Source organism: Anabas testudineus, chromosome 5 (genome assembly GCF_900324465.2).
Source record: "Anabas testudineus chromosome 5, fAnaTes1.2, whole genome shotgun sequence".
Lineage (NCBI taxonomy): Eukaryota > Metazoa > Chordata > Actinopteri > Anabantiformes > Anabantidae > Anabas > Anabas testudineus.
The window spans coordinates 12,614,871-12,633,933 of record NC_046614.1 but is presented as its reverse complement, the minus strand read 5'-3'; the positions used below and the strand labels follow the sequence as shown (position 1 = coordinate 12,633,933).

The 19,063-nt window shown below is 39.7% G+C and overlaps 1 protein-coding gene across 1 annotated transcript in view; it reads left to right on the top strand.

The window, feature by feature from the left end:
- Positions 1 to 1,123: 1,123 nt before the first annotated feature.
- Positions 1,124 to 19,063, top strand: part of LOC113153366 (guanine nucleotide-binding protein G(i) subunit alpha-2-like) — a 43,684-nt gene continuing 25,744 nt past the window's right edge. Inside the window, exon 1 of the mRNA XM_026346959.1 lies at positions 1,124 to 1,936. Within this exon, the coding sequence (XP_026202744.1) occupies positions 1,819 to 1,936 (118 nt within the window). The 5' untranslated portion in view covers positions 1,124 to 1,818. The remainder of the gene's footprint in view (positions 1,937 to 19,063) is intronic.

Genomic DNA, 19,063 nt, shown 5'->3' with positions numbered 1-19,063 from the left:
AGAAGCATGCTAAGTTTCTCAGACAACAATGCTACAGTCTGTAAACTGTCTTCTGAAAAAAGTTGGTTCTGCACCCTCAACAAACAGGCATGCATCAGGCTAATACTGATAATATACTAATACTAATACTGACGACTCTAACTTATATTGTGAATGCTACAGTACTCCTTTCAAACACTGGGTGTCAGTGCAACACATTGTTAAATCCATTAATGAACATGTTTAAATTTAAGGGGCACCCATAGGTGGATGCTGCTGTATTATTAAGACACCATTAATATTATTAATACTAAGACTCCAAATGTGCACTTTCAGGTATCTTACAGCCAACTAGACTCGATGAAGGACATCTTCAGCAGCTTGGGAGCAATAACTGTTCCAAGAAGGCTTTCACCAGCTGCAACCAGCCTGCAGAATATCTGTTGTTTCACCCACATACCATAGCTACCATGTCATGTCCACCACATTTTACAGTAAAACAAGAACAACACTCATTACTGGTATTACCATTTTTAACCCATACAGTAAACAACATCATGCATTGATAATGTGTCTGCCTACTTCATGTATGACGTATAAGTGATCATACAGTTGTTGAATATACATGTAATAATCTATTTGTGCACATAATCCCACAAGTGGATTAGGACAAACTAGACCTCACAAAGTTCTCTTGAATTCAAAATATAAATTAAATCCCATCACAAACCATCTTCACACACGATTGGAGGACTTTTCTTAGAACTGAAGTTTTTAATCAGCTGGTTACACCGTCCACACCTGTCCATGTTCTGTAGTTTCAGACTAGAGGACTAGACTAGATTTTATTTGTGCTATTCCTGGTCGGATGCTGTGTAAACACATATAAACACTGTAAAAACATATTTGTGCATCACAAGAATTTATTTTATATTTATTTCATAAAGTTCTTACTGTGCCACTTAAGGCACTACACAGCATGAATTCCAACCATGGACTGAAACGGGCTTGAATTTGACTCCATTTCCCAGGATGCCCTGTGTCTCAGCGCTGGCCCACCGCCCCGCTGCCGCTGTTGCGTCGGGAGCTGGGCGGTGACGGCGCTGCCTCGCTGCTCGTCGGGCGGAGCGAGGGGGAACTTCACGGCGGCTACGGGTGTGGCTTCAAGCGTGCTCAAATCTCAACACGGGGGGAAGGAATGCGCAGCGGCGACAGGAATTAAAACGAGAAAGAAATAATAAAAAAAACAAAACAGAGACAGATATTAACAGGAAAAGACAAATCTCCTGCGTGCGGGCGGCGCGGACCTGGGTGCGCTCGCTTTTCACATGCTGGAAATACTTTTTGGCTGAACTTCGTGGCGTCTTCGGCGTGTTCAACCTGCTCTGATGATCTGCTGGAGGAAACAGCGTCTTAGCTGAAAGTCAGTCAGTCCTCGAAAAGTTTCCTGAAGCTCGTCCCCCCCTAAACACACACACACACACACACACACACACGGACACACACACTCTCAGAAGAGACCACCAATGCTGGGAAAGTGACCGAACCGAGCAGCGAGTCGTCGGGACTTTGGTGAGAAACTCAAGTTCACCTCTTTCCTGCTGTTTTCGTCTCCCCCCCCCTGCGGATGAACGGACTCCGTCACTGCTGTCGCCGCTCTTCAAAAAGGGAAGTCGCCCTGCTCCGCTTCAACCCTCGTCTTTAAGAAAAAACAGTGTGTGTGTGTGTGTTTTTTTTTTTTTTTTTTTTTGTGGGGGGGGGTCCGGACCCAGCTGTTAATCTTTTCCCAGGTGATATTACCCCCACTAAACAGCAGACCTGAAGCGTGCACTGGGAACCATGGGCTGTACAGTCAGTCAGGAAGATAAAGCCGCGGCCGAGAGGTCTAAAATGATTGATAAGAACCTGAGGGAAGATGGAGAGAAGGCGGCGAGAGAAGTGAAACTGCTGCTGCTGGGTGAGTCCACACGCACACACACACACACACACACACACACACACACACACACACACACACACACACACACACACACACACACACACACATACTGACACCGGCTTCCTCAAGTGCCCCAGTAATTACTAACATTTCCACTAATGTAACATATGAATAGAACAGAGATTTAGTGATATTATTATTATTATTATTATTATTATTATTATTATTATTATTATTATTATTATATATATGATATTTATTCTGCCCTCAGACATATGGCCTTCACAGTCAAGAAGTGTTTCACCAGCAACACTCTGATATTGTCCTGTGAACTTGACCTGCCATTGTCCACCTTGTGTGTGTGTGTGTGTGTGTGTGTGTGTGTTTTAAAAAGCACCGTGCCCTTGTGTACCCAGCCTTCCTTCTAGGTCCTGTTTTGCCATAAACATATGGGCTTTTGTTAAAAACGTTTGGCTGAGTTTGGTGTTGAAACCCCCCCCCCCCCCCCCCCCCCCCCGGCTGCACGTCTCCCTGTTTTGCAAAGCTTGTGTGGAAACTTGCATTTTGAAATGCTGAAGCCTGAACACTCACAGTTCGCTGTGTTTGACTTGGGACTGGACTGAGGGGGTCAGACGTGCTGAGGTCTGGCCGATAATGAGCGGACAGCTGTTTGGATAGTGAGTGCACAGCCCTGACGGTTCCCAGGCTTTCAGATGCCTCCCTGGTTCTGTTAACTTTCTAAATAATTAGGGATGAGGACACATTGCTTGTTTGATTGAGTTCATCCTTACTCTTTCCACAAAGCCTACATTCTTAATCACTGCTATCTGCTGTTTTGTAGGACAGTCGCCCGTAAAGCTCGAAAACCCTACCTGATAGCTCAGGGATGCATTAAAAAAAATCAAGTAGTGATTCTCAATTATTGGCTGCTTATCAATAGTTCGTATGAATTAAAAACTGAAACAAATACATCGTACTTCCCTGAGATGTTTCCTCTCCAGCCCATTGATTTACTTTCCAGGAATAACTCCAGTTATCACCTCAAGGGTATCAATGTAATTTTCTAAACAAACAGTGAGTCATCTTGTTTGTATAGACAGTGATTTTATTGAAGATATGCTGCTGAACATATGCTCATGTTCAAACTAATATTTATATTGTGAGTATCAGAGGCGACTAGATGAGGCTGTTCCGAATATGAGATTTTGCTCTTGAAAATGATTAGGCTGTAAAATATGATGTTGAAAATTGACTGGTAAGCACATACACACACACACACACAAGTATTTTAGGGGACTTTATGTATTTTGTGCTCATTACAGACTATGCAGTTTGTGACAGCGTGGCGATCACAGAATCACTAAACTGATTTATCGTTCTCTTTCCTGACAGAAACCAGAAAATTTGACTTAAATTGATAGGGAACACATACTGTGTTTTTCTCTCTTGGGTCTTTGAAGCGACGGCTGGTTGTTGAGTTGTGACCCTGGTTAGAAGGCTAATTACATACTCTGATCTGTACAGCAGGCTTCATATCAGTAATTACCATCCGGTGCAGTGTGTGTGAGGGTTGAGAGGAATTATAAGAGAGGTCTGAATCTGAACGAAGGGCTCATGAATTTGTACGTAAAGATTCATGTCATGCAAGTAAAAGTTTTTCCTTGACTTGTGCAGTTTGAAAAAACAAGCCACAGCATGCAAAAGCTGTGCCTGGATGTAAAACTGGAATGTTTTGTCAATGAAAAAAGAAATTTATTCCAGTTACCTGTAGAGGAAATGCAATTGTGCATTCGTAATACCCTTGACATTGAACAAACCTCATTTTAACATTGATTTTCTTATAGTGTCTGCATGGTTGTCTTACTGTACTAATAATAGATTTAAGTTAATACCCAGTGTTTCAGTGTAATTAGGTTGAATTTCAAGGATGAAGAATAAAAGATGCAGTTTTGGAGTTTGCAGACGTGGCTGTAATTCTAATCTACTTATTGAGTAGTAGTATGTGTGATGGAGGTGTGATGTCGTTCGAGAGGTGCTACATCACGCCTTCAGGTATGGTTTTCAGCACTCACATCTGCCACGATGTTCTCTGTCGGAACAGCTGAGAAAAGTCTTGCTGCTTCCTTCTTGACACACCAGTAAGCAGACTGTGCTGTCTGCCCAATCTAGCTTAACTTTTGAATTTAAGTCCCTTGTCCTTTATAAAGCACACCTCGTAAAGTCTAACCACTGAAAGCTTAATCGAAACGTTGGCACTCGATGTTTTACTTAGTGTTAACAAACGAATGCAATTAGGAATTTCCATGGTAACAGCTTTTCTCTAATTATGCTTTACCAAAACAAGTCTGTATTCGATTGTTTGTCTTGTGAGTTGTCCCTAGAGAAAGTCATTAGTTAATGTAGCCGGACCATTCTGTTAAGGCTTTAGCCTTCATTAACAGGAAGCACTCATACACAGGCTTCCCCGCTGATTCTAGTTTTTGACTGACATTTAATCTCCTCCCCACCCACAACAAAAAAGCGGCTGCTCACGTCACTTGACGTTTCTCTATTCTTTGGCTTGAAAGTGTTTTTTCAGCTCAGCACAAATGAAAAGTTCCTTTTGGCAGCGTACTGAGTTTCATGAGCCTGGTAGTAGAAAACATCTCTGCAAGATTCACTGTTGGCATGCACACAGACACACACGCACACATTTAAGTGGTAATTGTACAGAAACACATTTCCACAATGCAGTTCTGTTATGTAAATACGTTGGCATACTGAATGCAAACACGAAGCCTGAGGACACAGTCAAAGGAGATGGGTACCTGTAGCACAAATATCTAGATGTGTGGAAAATATATTTGACATGTGTGTATAGACGCGTACAGAATATGTGGGGGTTGATTGCAATACACAACTGTCAGCTCGACAGGGTAAAGGTGATACGTGAAGGGAAGTAAAGGCAGTTTTATCTGACTGTGGCAAAAAAATGCTTATACGTAATTAGAAGAGAAACAACTTGGTCTGTTTTGAGTTTAAAAATAAACTATATGGCAGCTGTGTTATTAATTTATGTTGTGGACAGTAGATGTGTTGTTCTTTTATTACATGAAATAGAAGGCACGCACTGCACTACACATTAAAGGCTCAATTTCGTGCTTGGTTGTTGCTACAGTGTTGAATTGGCTCAGATTCCATTACACAGCTGCCCGTGGTCACTGCAGTAAAGCTGCCACATATAACGGTGTAAGGCCGACATACTGTTTAGCCTGCCCTTAGTTTAATCCATGATCAAAGCATAAAATGGTTAACATAAAATAAAGGCAACAGCCACATTACATCGCTCATTGCATGAGATGGGAATATGGTATCAATGTTTCGAGGCCAGGGGTAGTATTATGTATGTGTGGAGAGAGGATGTAACGACTAAGCTTGTGCAACACTTCCACCATGACTCTTTTTATCAACACTGGTCAATGTTATGGCCCAACATTGAATATGTTTTTAAACCACAAATGGAAAAAAAAAAAGCACAATATGAAACCGGTCATTTTCTCTTCCACTTATGTATTTGCAGTGGCCATGAGGATTCTCGCTTATTAATCGGCATACTTCACCACTGCGTTGTTCAGGAAGTAGGGCAATAGACTTCTAGTCAACATCTAGTGAAGTTATGTGGTTCGTAACAGCGACATGCAAAGCATAAGTTGTCTGTCACTGTCTTGTCTGTGGCAGGGGATCACAGATATTGGTCTCATAGCCACTCCTGGTTTTATTCTATCTCTTAACGCAATATATCTGATTTGGCATTATAAAAACTAAATTTATTGAATATTTAACCCACACATGCGCACTGCTTTCGCACACTAACTAATCTATATATTTAGCACTCACATCAGAAGCACCGATGTTACAAGTTTATATACTGATACTTTTTCTATCCAAGTTAAAGTTGTGAAATAAGTTAAGATCTGTAAAAAAAATGTTGGTGGGAATTAATTGTCTTTATACGTTTGTTTGTGAACATGTTTTTTTCTAATATCCCCTTGAAGGGTGAATAAATTAGTTGTAGCTGGATGTTAAAGGTGTGATCTGTTGCTGACAGGTAGGACAACATTTAATTTGCATATTTCATTTGTCAGTGACAAACATACAACATTTACTAGACAGCAAAATTAGAACCTGTCTATTTGTATCAGAAATTGATTTTCCTGGAAACAGCGCTAATCAGATAAACTTGTGGTATGAAAATAGTTGAAGGTTATCTTTTCAGTAATGGTCTTTTAAAGGCTCAGACAGTAAAGTAATTCATAACACCCTTTGAATCATGTTTAATGACAGAGTCTTTGTTTGACAGAGGTGCATTAAAGGAAGATGGAAACCTGTTTACTGTAAACTCTAGCCTCACTACTAAACAGAAAGAGCTTTTAAATATAAACCCACACTTTTTCAGTGACTGAGCACAGTTTCTCTTTGAGAATCATTGTTATTTTACATGTATTCATTTATGTGTGAACTAGTATTAATAAGTATTTTAGTTCCTTGTTGTAGTGAAAAAACACAGTCAAACACTACCGGCTGAGATTTTAGCTCACCCAGTGTTATTGAGTTGTAACTGTCACAGAGTTTCCCCCTGTGGGTCCTAGAGAACAAACAGTTACCTTCATTTGTCTTAAATGCTTTGATTAGGTAACTTTCTCCTAGCAGGGCACTGCAGACACAGTATTGATCAGAGAGCGAGGGCCTTTATCGACTAGCTCAGCCACTGCTACCATATCAGTCTGAGCACACTTGAGCTGGGAAACCTGAGCTTTAGCTCCTGTGATAGTATGGTAAGAGAAGCAGCGAACTCAAGCCTCTGTCTGATCTGATCCCATTATCTTTTTGCCAGTTGGTACTTAGAGGTGTTAGACTGGTCTGCAAAATGCTTGAAAGCTGCTCCTGTCAGGCCCAGTTCTTTTTCCATTTCCTCTCAAACACATCACAGGTTACAGCCTTATGGTATGAAAAAGGCATGAAGTAAGTATCAGCAAGATTTAAACACTACAATATATACCATTGTACATACTTTTCGCAGCATTTGTTAAAATGGTCTTGATTTATGACATAGGACATGACGTATCTCTTGCTGAATGAGGTAAGTTTTAGAACCACACTGAAACCCAAACTTGAGTCTCAAGTACAGCCACATATTTACTGTTGAGAGTCATGTTTGATGTCTACACTGGGCAACACGTACCACTGCTGGTCAGCCCGTGTGGTCAGCACTGCCTACACACTGAGTTCCTCCCTCTTATTAAAGTCACTAGAAGAGTTTTAGTGGGTGTCAGGTGTAATTACAGGACTCTGATTATAGAGACCTGTGTTTCTCTACAGAGTCAGTCACACTGACCTGTTCCACAGGTATAAACTCTTCTGTGTCTCAGTGTCTCTTCTGGCGAGGGGACACATTCACACCTCTTCTAGAAATTTCATCCTAGCATCAGCTGCATTTAAACCATACTGATACAATCACAATTAGCAAAATGTGCAGTTCTGTGAGATTTATTAAGTGAGCTGCCACCCTATGCTTATTTACTCAACGGTGCTGCCCAATTAGCCGTAAGACGCACTGGATAGAAGATCTGTGAGTGTGTATGTGGAGGGTCTGAATATCATGCAATTACAGGGAGAGCTCTGAAGATAAAGCTGGCTCCTGCAGACTGCGTGTCTCACTACGAGTCCACAGGGACAAAGCTGCACTATCCTCTTTGCTCTGGAAATACTGATAGCTTAGCAAATCCTCCAGTACTGCTTCAACCATGGAGTTTGTTTTATTCTTACATTATTTCTAGTGCTTCATGAACACACTACAGCCCCATAGCGATCAACATTTTAGTTTAGAAAAACAATTCTTTTGTTTGTGTTAATGGTAACTGTAATGATTTCAGCCCTCAAGATTCACCTCTGTTTTGGTCACCACTGGGTGTGAAGACACAGAAGTAGATCATGAACTCCTCCTAATTCATTATGACACAAGTTACCCCTGATGATGTGTAGGAGGGAGAAGTAGAAATTGCATCATGTAGGCCTGCAGACAGCCCTGCACAAACACGGGAACTATTGCAAAATGCAAGTGGTGTTAGTAAGAGACAGAGATGGATATAAGCTAAAATAAGGAGCTTCCCTGGTATTTTATTAAAGGACCAATTCCTCCCAATTTGCAGAAAACCAGAAACATTCAACTTTATGTGAGTGGGTGCAATATAGATATTTTTGTATTTCAGAGTTTTTCAGATCTTTTCCACTGAGACATCGGCATTTCTCTGCAATGATGTGAACACCACAAACAATATTCCATTGAGTTCTGCTGGGGAAGCAGTTCTCATTAGTGGAGAGCTGAAAAGCTGTAAAACCAAATTTATCTGCATGGCCAGATATTGCTAGAGGTAGAAAAATATATATTTCTGTACTGAACTGACCCATTAAGATAATGCTCACCAGTGAGTAATATATTCTATTTTTCTCTCATATTGTGCCTTAAGGCCAGAAAGACCTTTATGTTTCAGTTTCAGCCCAAATGTAATTGACATTATGCTATAAAACCCATACAGTGCCCACTGTAATGCTGCCTATTTTGCTAGTGTTCTGAGGAGTTCTTGAACCCCAAGGCGATGCCAGAAATGTCAGCGTTACCCTCTTTACATTTATTACATTCTTAAGTGTCTTCTGGGAACTCAAGGGGTGGGTTCTTTCTTTATCTGACCATGTTAAAACACATACAGTAAATTATTATCCCATCTCTTCCCTCCCACAATCCATTTCCTTATTCTTGCCACTACAGGAAATACGCTCACTTCACTTCCCCTATCATCACCATTGGGTTATCTTGTCATTTTTCTCCACTGGAACGTCTTGTGCTCCGTGGCTGCACTCTCAGCCTATGTGTTGGCTTTAGCTGTAAATATGAATACGCAAACTGTGTGGCCAAAAATCTGGCCACAACATTTTCAGTGGCCATTGTAACCGTTTGATTCATTCTGCCGTAACGATCCTGAAAGGGAGGTGGGCAGCATTAGTGGTGAGGTGGGGGTGAAACAAGACAAAATGGGCCAATATGTTAGTAGAAAAGTTCATGAGTTTATAAATTATTTTGGAAGCAGAGAGTAGGCCACAGTTGACAGCTTGAGAGAAGGAAGAGCACGAATGTTTGACAAGAATTGAAAAAAGGACAAAAATGCAGTTTCTAGCTGACGAAAAGGTGAGACAAATCAGAGGTTTAATCTTGCAAATATGCCATCAGCCGAATCACTGTGCCTCTGAGTCTTGTGCTGAGTGACAGTGTGCTGCTGCGATGCAAAATGTAGTGAAGCTGTCAGAGAGCAGACAGCAGAGGAAAGTGGAGCTGTCACTCTCCCAGAAATACACAATATAACAGTTTATTTCCCCATTGTCCTTCCTTACTCCTCTAAATCTTCCAATATGAGTTTATATCTACATTAAGCCACCTCCATGTTGGCTCCCTGTCCAAAATATTTTTACAAACCACCCTCTGGAGTATTTAAATCTTAGAATTCTGGGATGGTATGAGACAGAGGGAGCTTTTTAGAAATACAATTATGTTGATAACCTAACAGATTGTAGCAGTAGTTCAACCTCAAGGCCAATTTACGCTTTCCGTGTCTGCTACAGTATCAGTGATATAAATTTCATCACCTTCTAAGCCTGTAAGACTCTGTATGAACTCAATACGGGCATGCCCGTTTTCTAGTTCTGTAAATAACACATAGGGCTGAAACAGAAATGGTATATTGTTCCTTTTGGTTTGTTTTCTGCAGCTCAACATACAAATTGTAGAAATGAGCTAAAATATAGACGCATGTTTTGGAACAAAATTTGAGTTTGGAAATATAGCCAGTTTCATCTAGACATAATCTTAGTTGATAGAGTCACCTCCGACCTTACACCTTGTTTGCTGTGGAGAAAGTGAGGTGCCTAACATAACTCTGGGCAGCAGGGATCAAGCTTAAGATAATAACATGGTAGGAATATTAAGGGTTTGTCTTTTACCCTCCCCAGGGGACCCAGGGTGATAATGTTGCAACAGCTGCCTGGTCATGACTCTAATTGAAAAGTGTCTTTGTTGCAGTCGTAATACCTGCTGTGTGACAAAAGGACAAATATAATCCATGCTCTTGACTGGAATCTTTAATCTAGACCAGAAAACAAATTTTACATACCCCTAACTAAGGTTAACAGTAGGGTTTTATTAGCTCAGTGAGATGAATCCGCACCTTTGTAATGCTCACATGGTTTAGGTTTGTCAGATTTACAATATTGGAGGTCACAAATCAGATTCACCTGAATGGCAACGCTCTCCACATGCTTCAGCAACACCAGCTGAATGAACACTGACATGTTAATTGCACCAAAACACTTGACTTGGGGTTGTGAAATCAGTTTATGCTGCCTGTCAATTTTAGTTAATGTCTGTCATAGGCTGTGTAAAAATCAACGAGTAAGGTTTGTTATACTTGAGACACATTAAATTAAGTGATTATGTCTTTTATCAAAGACCTAAGCTGTCACTCCAAGCCTTTCATTGCTTGCATATTAACATCTGTCATTCTCTCTCATTTTCGATTATGGTTGAAAACTGTGTTGCATATGGAATTGATGCAATTTCCTGCTTTAGCCCATTGCCTCTCCCTCCCCTCCCCCCATCTGTCACTTCCTCTTTCAGCTGGCTGCATGTAAAAGAGAAGTAGATGCAAGTCCTTTGTTTGGCTGGTTGAGGAAACCAGCACACCCATCCTGTGTCAGTTGTCTGGTTCTGATCGTCAGACACTAGGCACCACTGTCAGCAGACTGTTTAAAATGCAATAACGAAGCTCTTAAAAAGTATAACTTTTTTTCTACCATTTAAAAAAGAAAGAAAGAAAGAAAGTGGTACCTTTTCCTTTTCCCTTGTGTTGTTTTCTGTGTGATTTTCACAATAAAAGTGTCAGACTTCACAGTAAAAAAGTGTGACATGACATATGCTCTACACACCTCGTAATTGGCCAGTTGTAGCGATTTGCTGTGATACTTTGCCACTGTTATACCTTGACTTTTACACATAACATTCAGTCACAATTATTGCTTGTCTGAACACACCCCTCCAGCAAGATTTTTCAAAAGAATATCCTAGAGCTTTAAAATGTGGGTTGTTTTGTTTTCCGCACCATAAAAATAAACCAACAGAAGGGCATATGAGAGAAATACGTGTGAGACACCATGGCAAGCTCTGTTACTTAAAAAACACCCTGGCAATGCAGGTTTACAGGTATGTGTTATGAAAGCTTTTCATGTGGTATATAATGACGCAGGCTGACATGCACTCAAATATGGCACATGAACTAATGTTCAACTTAAAAATTGCCTCTAAAACTTTCCCATGAGAATTAGTGACAATAAAATTAGTAGGCATGGAGTTTAAAGGGGCAGTACACTCAAGTATGGAGTATTTAAAAAAAGTTATGTGAGGAGCAGAGCAGTGGCTGTGTGCGGGGCCATGGGAGCGGGGAGGAAGAGGTTTATGTGAGAGTAATTTAATAAGTTAGTATAGAGAAATGAGCCACTAATGGACAGTTTAATATCAACTTACTACCAAAGTTGTGCTGTTAGCTTCCCTGACGATCGTTTTTCCCACCAGGTCTAGCTTGTCATGACTTGGGGCCAGAGCATTTGACTAAATAAAACTATTAAATACAAACTGAGAAAAACTGACAAAGTTGACCCCCCAAAAAACTTAATACAATAATATGAATTTTGTTGGAAAAACAAATATTAAAAATATAGGGTTTAGAGTCTCTCCAAGATTAATATGCAAAGCTAACAGAAAACAGTTTACTACTTGAAGACCTTTTATTATGTTATATACCTCCTCCACTGGATCCCAGGCTGTCAGGGGGGTCATTTAAGCTATAGGAATTGTGTACCTGACATTGGCAAAAAGTTTCATTATAGTTATATCATCAGATATTGCATCGTATCCATTGTGGCCTTGTGCAAGTCATTGGAAGTAATACGTTTCAGAGAGAAGTGGTGCTGTTGCATCGTGTCTGAAAGCCCCTTAACACAGCAGTTACAAAGCAATCTGTAAAGTGGAGTCTGATCCTCAATGTGAGGGGAAGAAGCAGCTCTTACACAATTGAGATTTCAACATTATGTTTCTAAACAGAAAGATCATTTCCAACTTTCAGAACAAAATATAATCTTTTCAAACCTAGTAGAAGGCAGTTAACTCAACACAGAGATACTTTATTCCTTCATCTTGGTAGAAAGAAATAGCTTGTAGTGCTTGTTTTAAAAGGTCACTGGGTAGTTAGTATTTAAAGACCACATCCAATGTCATGCCCTTGTGTCTCACTCTGCTGTAATACAGACTCCATCAACAGAAATTACATGCTTTCCGTATGCTCTCTCTGGGCAGGGGCGGGCTTTTGCTCACTCATCATTGGATGTGACGTCACAACGGGAACAGTGTCAAAACCTTTCTCTCAAGTGAGAGATTAAAAGTTTTAAATAACTTAAAGACCCCAGAGATAGAGCCCATTGATTTGATAGCACATGCAGACCACCACCATCATCTTTATCCTCCTCAAAGCTAATTTTTCTTGTTTTTATAATACCAGCTCTTTAGATTAAACTCTCTGAAGCTGTGACACATTGAGTGTGTCATTGCTGAAAAGTTAACTTATTAGTTTTGCATGCCAAAGCATGCTGCTGTGAATATTTCACAGCAGCATGCTTTGGCATAAATAAATCTTCACTTTATATATTTTCTTTAACTGCATCTTTTTTAGTTTCCTCTTAAATTGCTCAGGTTGCAGCAGCTGTGCCAACAGTTTAAGGAGCTGAGCACATTCCCTTTGTAGCGCAGTTGGCAAATACTATAGCATATTATAGTCTTGTCCACATTGATAATAATTTCTTCCTACAGACCGTGGAGTTAATTGTGGTTCAAATGCTAGTGTCAGTGTAATCATAGTAATTATATTCTGGCAAAAGGAAAATAACAGCAACTGCTAAGGAGATATCATTGAGCCTTTGCCCACCATTTAGTTTGTGCCTGACGTAACAGAGGAAGAATCAAGCGACAGACGATGAGCAATAGAAAATATTTTTGACACACTTCTCCTTGTGCCGTACTTCTCCCAGCAGCAAACACAAACAACCCTAATTACTGATGAACTGGGAATGTGATACATCTGGATCTAACTATGACTCGATGCCCACGTTTGTAAAAATGATGATAACGCACAACACAACCATTAATTTTTATGACCCCTTACTTTCAGTTTCAACCTTTGAACATTTGGGGCAAGAGATATACTGTAGTTGTAGCCAAGTACAGATAAGGCTACAGAATGATAACGCAACAGTGGCATGATACAGCCCTTTACTCCACATGATACAGCGTTTTCTGTGCCGAAACCTCATTATATTGATAATAATATGGTTCTCCTTTATGATGCTTCTGCCAAAACTGCCTCTAAGGTGACCCAGTGTTTTTTCGATTTTACAGGTACTTGCACCCAAGCCTTAGCTGCATAGTGTTCAACGTGATGTGTATAACACACACATTGTATATACATGGCTTTAAAAACAATACTTCCTGATTATTGCGAATACCTCAGGTACCCTAAGCCCTAGCCTGACATTGACCTCTTTACATACTAAACAAAGTTTGTCCGTCCGTCCGTCACATTCATTTAAATGAATGATACAATGAGAATGAGAAATTTCGGGAACAAACTTTTGCATAATTGTATTTGGTTGGATTAGTTTATTGCATGTGTCCGTGCAGCTTGTTTTACTGAAGTTTCTGTCTGCCAGACAGCAGTTAAACTTCGTCATTTGCCACAGTGATTATGTTTTTGCCTTTAGCTCACGTTAACATGCATGACATTTTTTAATAAGTTAATCTTAGGATGGCCAGACCCCCATTGATGACCTGCAGGAAATATTGAACCATATTTACCTTTTAACTCACTAGAATAATTTGCCCCCTTCACTTGTAATGGAGTGTGACTGATAACTGCAGAGCTTCTCTATAGGTGAGTGTGGACACTTGTGTTGCAGAGAAAATAACAATAGTACAATGCTGAATTGATTCCCAAGCTGAATATCCACAAATGTTTAGATAAGGGTCCCATGCCCTCAGAACAACACTTGCAGAGCCGGGTGAGAAGTGTCCATCAGTGGTGAATCTGTGCTCTTGCAGAAGAAATCAGTCTCTCTACTTATTGTATCAGGATGTTGAAGACTGCACCACTAAGCTAGTCTTAAAGATTTGTCATTAGTGGAGGACAAGTTGAAGATTTGTTTCTTGATGTGTCAGTTTGGGTGTATATCGTCGTTTCAGACTTAAACTAAAAAGAAGAAGATGGGGGGGAAAGAGAAGAATTACAGCATAGAGAAGAAAAAGAAAGGGTGAAGGAGGGAAAGAGGGCATGTGTTAGCAGACTGAAAGAAAGAGGTGAAGGAAGGGGAGCTGTGTAGATGTAAGCAAAGGCCTCGAGCTGGAGCAGAGCAGGGTGCAGCTGAGCCTCTGGCAAGGACATAGCACTGAGGGCTGTATTGTGATTTGTAATTATGTGGTTTTCTGTGGGGCCTCAGTTTGGTGTGCTCCCACACTGAGGCTCTTTTTAGCCAGGGAATACTGAGTAGGAGAACACAGTGAGGGTGGGGTTGGGGTCACTATTAACTATTTCTGTTTGACCAAGAATGAGCAGACATGGCAGGAGCTCTGCTGGTGTGTTGAACTGTAGCTATGGAAGAAGCTGTGACTCAGATCTAAATTTAAATGCAAAAAGAAAAAAATGACAAGACTGACACTGGTATCAGTGTGTACGTGTTTAATAAGATATTTGGATTAACATTAAGAAAAAAAAAAACATTATTATCAGTAGGATCAGTCAGGATTCACGTGGTTCTCCACTGAACAAAGATAAGTTTGCAAAATTGATGTGCGTCAATGTTATACTTCAAGGAGCAGTACCTAGTAGTTTGCTTAAAGTATTTATGTGTATTTTCGCTTTAACAGCCACATGTGGTGCCTCAAGACAATGTCTCTTTTAGTGATGTCTGCCCATCTGGCTACAGTGTTTTACTGGCACCACCGGCCTTGAATCACTCTTGGCGCTCCAGTACATTTTCTGTTGAGGTGATGGAGTAAGTTGCTGTTACCACCAATGGCAACAGTTGTGGTTCAACAAATGTTGCAATACGTAGTTCTTTGATCAGCTTCAGATTTTTTAAAAACTAAAACACTGTAGACACAGCTCCTCTCATGAGTACAAATTCTTCTGATGCATCTCCATCCTCCATTTATTTAATAAAACGGACAAACTTCATAAGCAGCCATTAAATATTTAGTTTTAGTTTTGATAGTGCCAGAAGTGATGTAGGTCATTGTACTTACCATGATACCAGAAAACTCAGAAGACAGTAAAACTATTGCGCATATGCCTTCCTATGTCTATTTTTTTTCTGGGTCATGGTTACAGTCAGAATGTAATTAATTAAATCCTTTTTCTGAACAGCTTATTAGTGAGCCACTGCTTTTATTCAGTTTAGATTTTTTATTATATTAAATCATCTACATGCATGTACATGTATTTGCACTGAGTTCTTTTATTCAGCTTAATATGATACTGTACTTTCTAGATAAATAGAAAATTCTTCTTTTTCCAGTATACTGGTTGAACCAGTATATCACCAAGAACTAGTGCATGACCAGACAAGTATGAGTAACTCTTGACTAGAACCTTACTTTGTTTCACAGAGAGTTAAATATCTGGTAGAACCATCTCTGACTTGGTTGTGCATGCCTGCAATGACTATTAGCATTGTGGTGTTTCTATAAAAATGTTTTTTTATTGCGATTTTTTTTACCATTATAGTGATTCATCTTTATTCTTTGCAGCCTCTGAGGATGGATATAGGATCCCTTTATTTAAATGTGGTAGAAAGACCAAACGGGTTGCAGTAAGAGGAACACACTAAGAAACTAAAAATGAAAAAGAGAAAGACACAAATTTAGGTATCTCCCAACTGAAGATTAGTACATATCAAAAGGAATGAAAGACAGTATGATGAAAGGAGTTTGAGGAGTGAGAGAAGTGATAAAGTCTTACAGTCTTGAATTGCTGTGCTGCACATTCATTTAGTGGCTGAGCTCTGCCAGTTAGGTTGTGCTGAGATGAGTTTGAAGAGTTTCATCAGAAGCCTCTCGCTTTCCTCTGGTATGCCTGCATGCTACTTTAGTTGTTGTACTTGCAAAGAGAGACATTTATTACCATCAGAATTGGCCACATTTATTTTATCTGAATGGGCCAGTGATATTTCCCTTTGTTTTAAATTGATCTCAGTTTGATAAGGCTGAATATTTTAACTAAATAATTTGTAATAAGTACTGTTTTAGATTTAGGTCGAGCATGCTGTGTATAGACAGTGATTCAGAGGCTTTCTGTGTATCTCCTCAAAAGCACACTGAGTCAAAGGCAGAAGGCCATGCATTGACTCAAACATGCCCACAAAGGCAGCCAGTTGCAGCAGGTTGATTTCCTGTTTTTCAGCTTCTTTTTTTTTTTTTGCTACTATGAAAAACTGCGTGCACTTAGACCTGCAAGTTTCAGTGCATGAAAAACCATATTCAAGGGACAAGTGTAGTAGTTGCAAGTGTATACTTCTTAGTTCTATTTGGTTCTACTGAGATTAACACATGGTCACAAAATCTGTTATAGTATATAACAGTATATTTTAATTCTTGAGCAGTTCTAATGGTACACCCAGGCCTGTGGTGAAAAATGACCTGCCCTTTCCACTCCAGCTTGATGAAAGACCGTGGGGAAATGAAGCATTGAGACAATGGAGAATTTGGTGCTGCAGCAGTGTGGAGGAGGGCCTCCCTGTTTTCTCCAGGGTACTCTAAATACAGCTTTCCCGTCTTTACAGGAGAACTGTTTTGTTAACATTGTCACTTCTCAATTACAGCCTAGCCCAGCACAGTCCAGGCACATGTGTAATCCTAATGTTTTCCATGCTCTGGAACTCGACATTTTCATTGGCTCAGTCTCATGTTGTGGTTCAGGAGCAAAGACAAGGTAGTTTGGGCCTGCAGTCTGGGAAGTGCGAAGCACAGCAGCACTGGTTATGAACCCAAAGTTATAACAATTCTAAGTTTCAGTGCTTTTGTCTGGGTTTTAAGATTTATTTTACAGATGTTGCAGCCATTCTCAGAGAAAATGATCAAGTGCAGGGTGGCGTTTACTTGATGGACAAAATAGTTGGTGAGTTGGTGGTCATGAATTAGTCATTGTCTTATTAAAGAAGAAGACGTTGACATCAACTAGACAGGCAAACTACATCGGTGTGTGAATACAGGCACGGGGAACAGGAAGGGCAGGGCTGTGGCTGTGCAGCGTGTTTCCTGTGAGGCAGGAAGTAAGCAGGGTCAGACCACAGAAGCACTATGAGTTATTGCTCTGAGCTACTGCAGCCAAAATCCAACATAAACAATCCACTGCTCGCTCACTCTTCCCTCTGATTTCATGCTTTTTTCTGATTAGACTACAACATTTAGTCTTGTTTTACTGGCCATTCAGCAGAGGTGCTATATGGAGAAACTAACAGTGTGTTTCCTTTCACAAGAGACATTATGCAGCTGAGGGCGGTGCCAAGTATGGTTAAAACAACCACTAATGTCTATTGTCCACATGAAGCGGTATGTCATTGACTTTTTCTCTTCTCAGATTCTTACAGATTGTTGAATTACGATGAAAACACACTGCTTGGTCCCTGTACCTGGAGAGACCTGTGCTCAGGTTGTTCTTGTCAAAGAAGGTTCCTGTGCATTATTATGCTGGGGTGAATTACTCAGCTTGGTTTTATTTCTATTTTTTACAGTGTGAGTCACTGATTGTAAATACTTTTTTTTAACTCTATGATGCATACCTTTTGCTGTCCTTTCCAATTATTTTATTTTATTGTGAAAGGCACATGATAAACAGCTATTTCCTCATAAAGCTGTAAAGCAAACGATGCTAAAATGTGGCACCTAAACAGTGTTCTGTTGAAACCTGAGGTATGCTATTCTAAACAAGTTTGAGTTGACTGCCTTTAAATTGTGACCTTTGCCAAAATAGCCTTCATAAATGCAATTGGTTTCCTGCAAAGAGAAGGAAACAAATATATATAATATATAATACTTTCTCAATGAATAAACTGAGGACAAGAAGCAGAATAACAGCTGGGCTAATTCTGCCACACTTTGTTTTTTAAAATGCTTCTCATAAACGATGACTACTCAGAAAGGAAGTCAGCAAATGCACCACATATCGAAATTCAGTTTCTTTCTTTTTTTGCTGGCACCTTTTATCGTTCTGCTTCACTGTCGGAATGAATGTAAAATCCACACAAGGCTACAAGTCATGTGACTCACTTGTAAATCACTTAACCACCTCTGTGCTGTTCTTTTTGAAAGCGTTTTCCAACTGTTTCCTCTAGTTAAGGTCCAGATCATTACTCTTCCAGACTTTTTCATTGCTTTTAACAAAATAATTTTTCCTCAGTAATGTGAATATAAAATATTTACAAACAAGCAAACAAAACAAAAAACAACTTTAAGTCATTTGCATATTCACTTGGATTGGCATGGTTTAATTTAATTAATTGATGATAGGGGGACAGGCCAAAATGTTGTAAATTTAAAACTTACAGTTTAAACAAAATAGTGTTTTTCATTGCATTATTGTATACCATTGTCTAAGCAAAGTAAAGCCAGAGCAGGTTTATGGGCCTTGCTGTGTTTGTTATAGGGTGAATAAATTTATGTTTGTGTGTCCACTCAGTTTTAAAACTCTCTTTGTCAACTTAACAACATTTTGAAGAAGCCTCCTGTTTTTCCTCACCTGCTACATTAATGATTAGTGTTAGGTCCCAAGGCTCAAGAGTAGATTCATGGGCAAGGGAATTCTGTTTCCCCCTAAATATGTATTTGCCCTTACTGAGGGTTGAATACAAATATTTGGATACTCTGATAGCTCATTGGATATGTATTTGGTTTTCAATTTAGATATTCAAATATTAATGTTTATTTTGCCTTTTTTAAATGAATGTAAGATATAAATCATAATT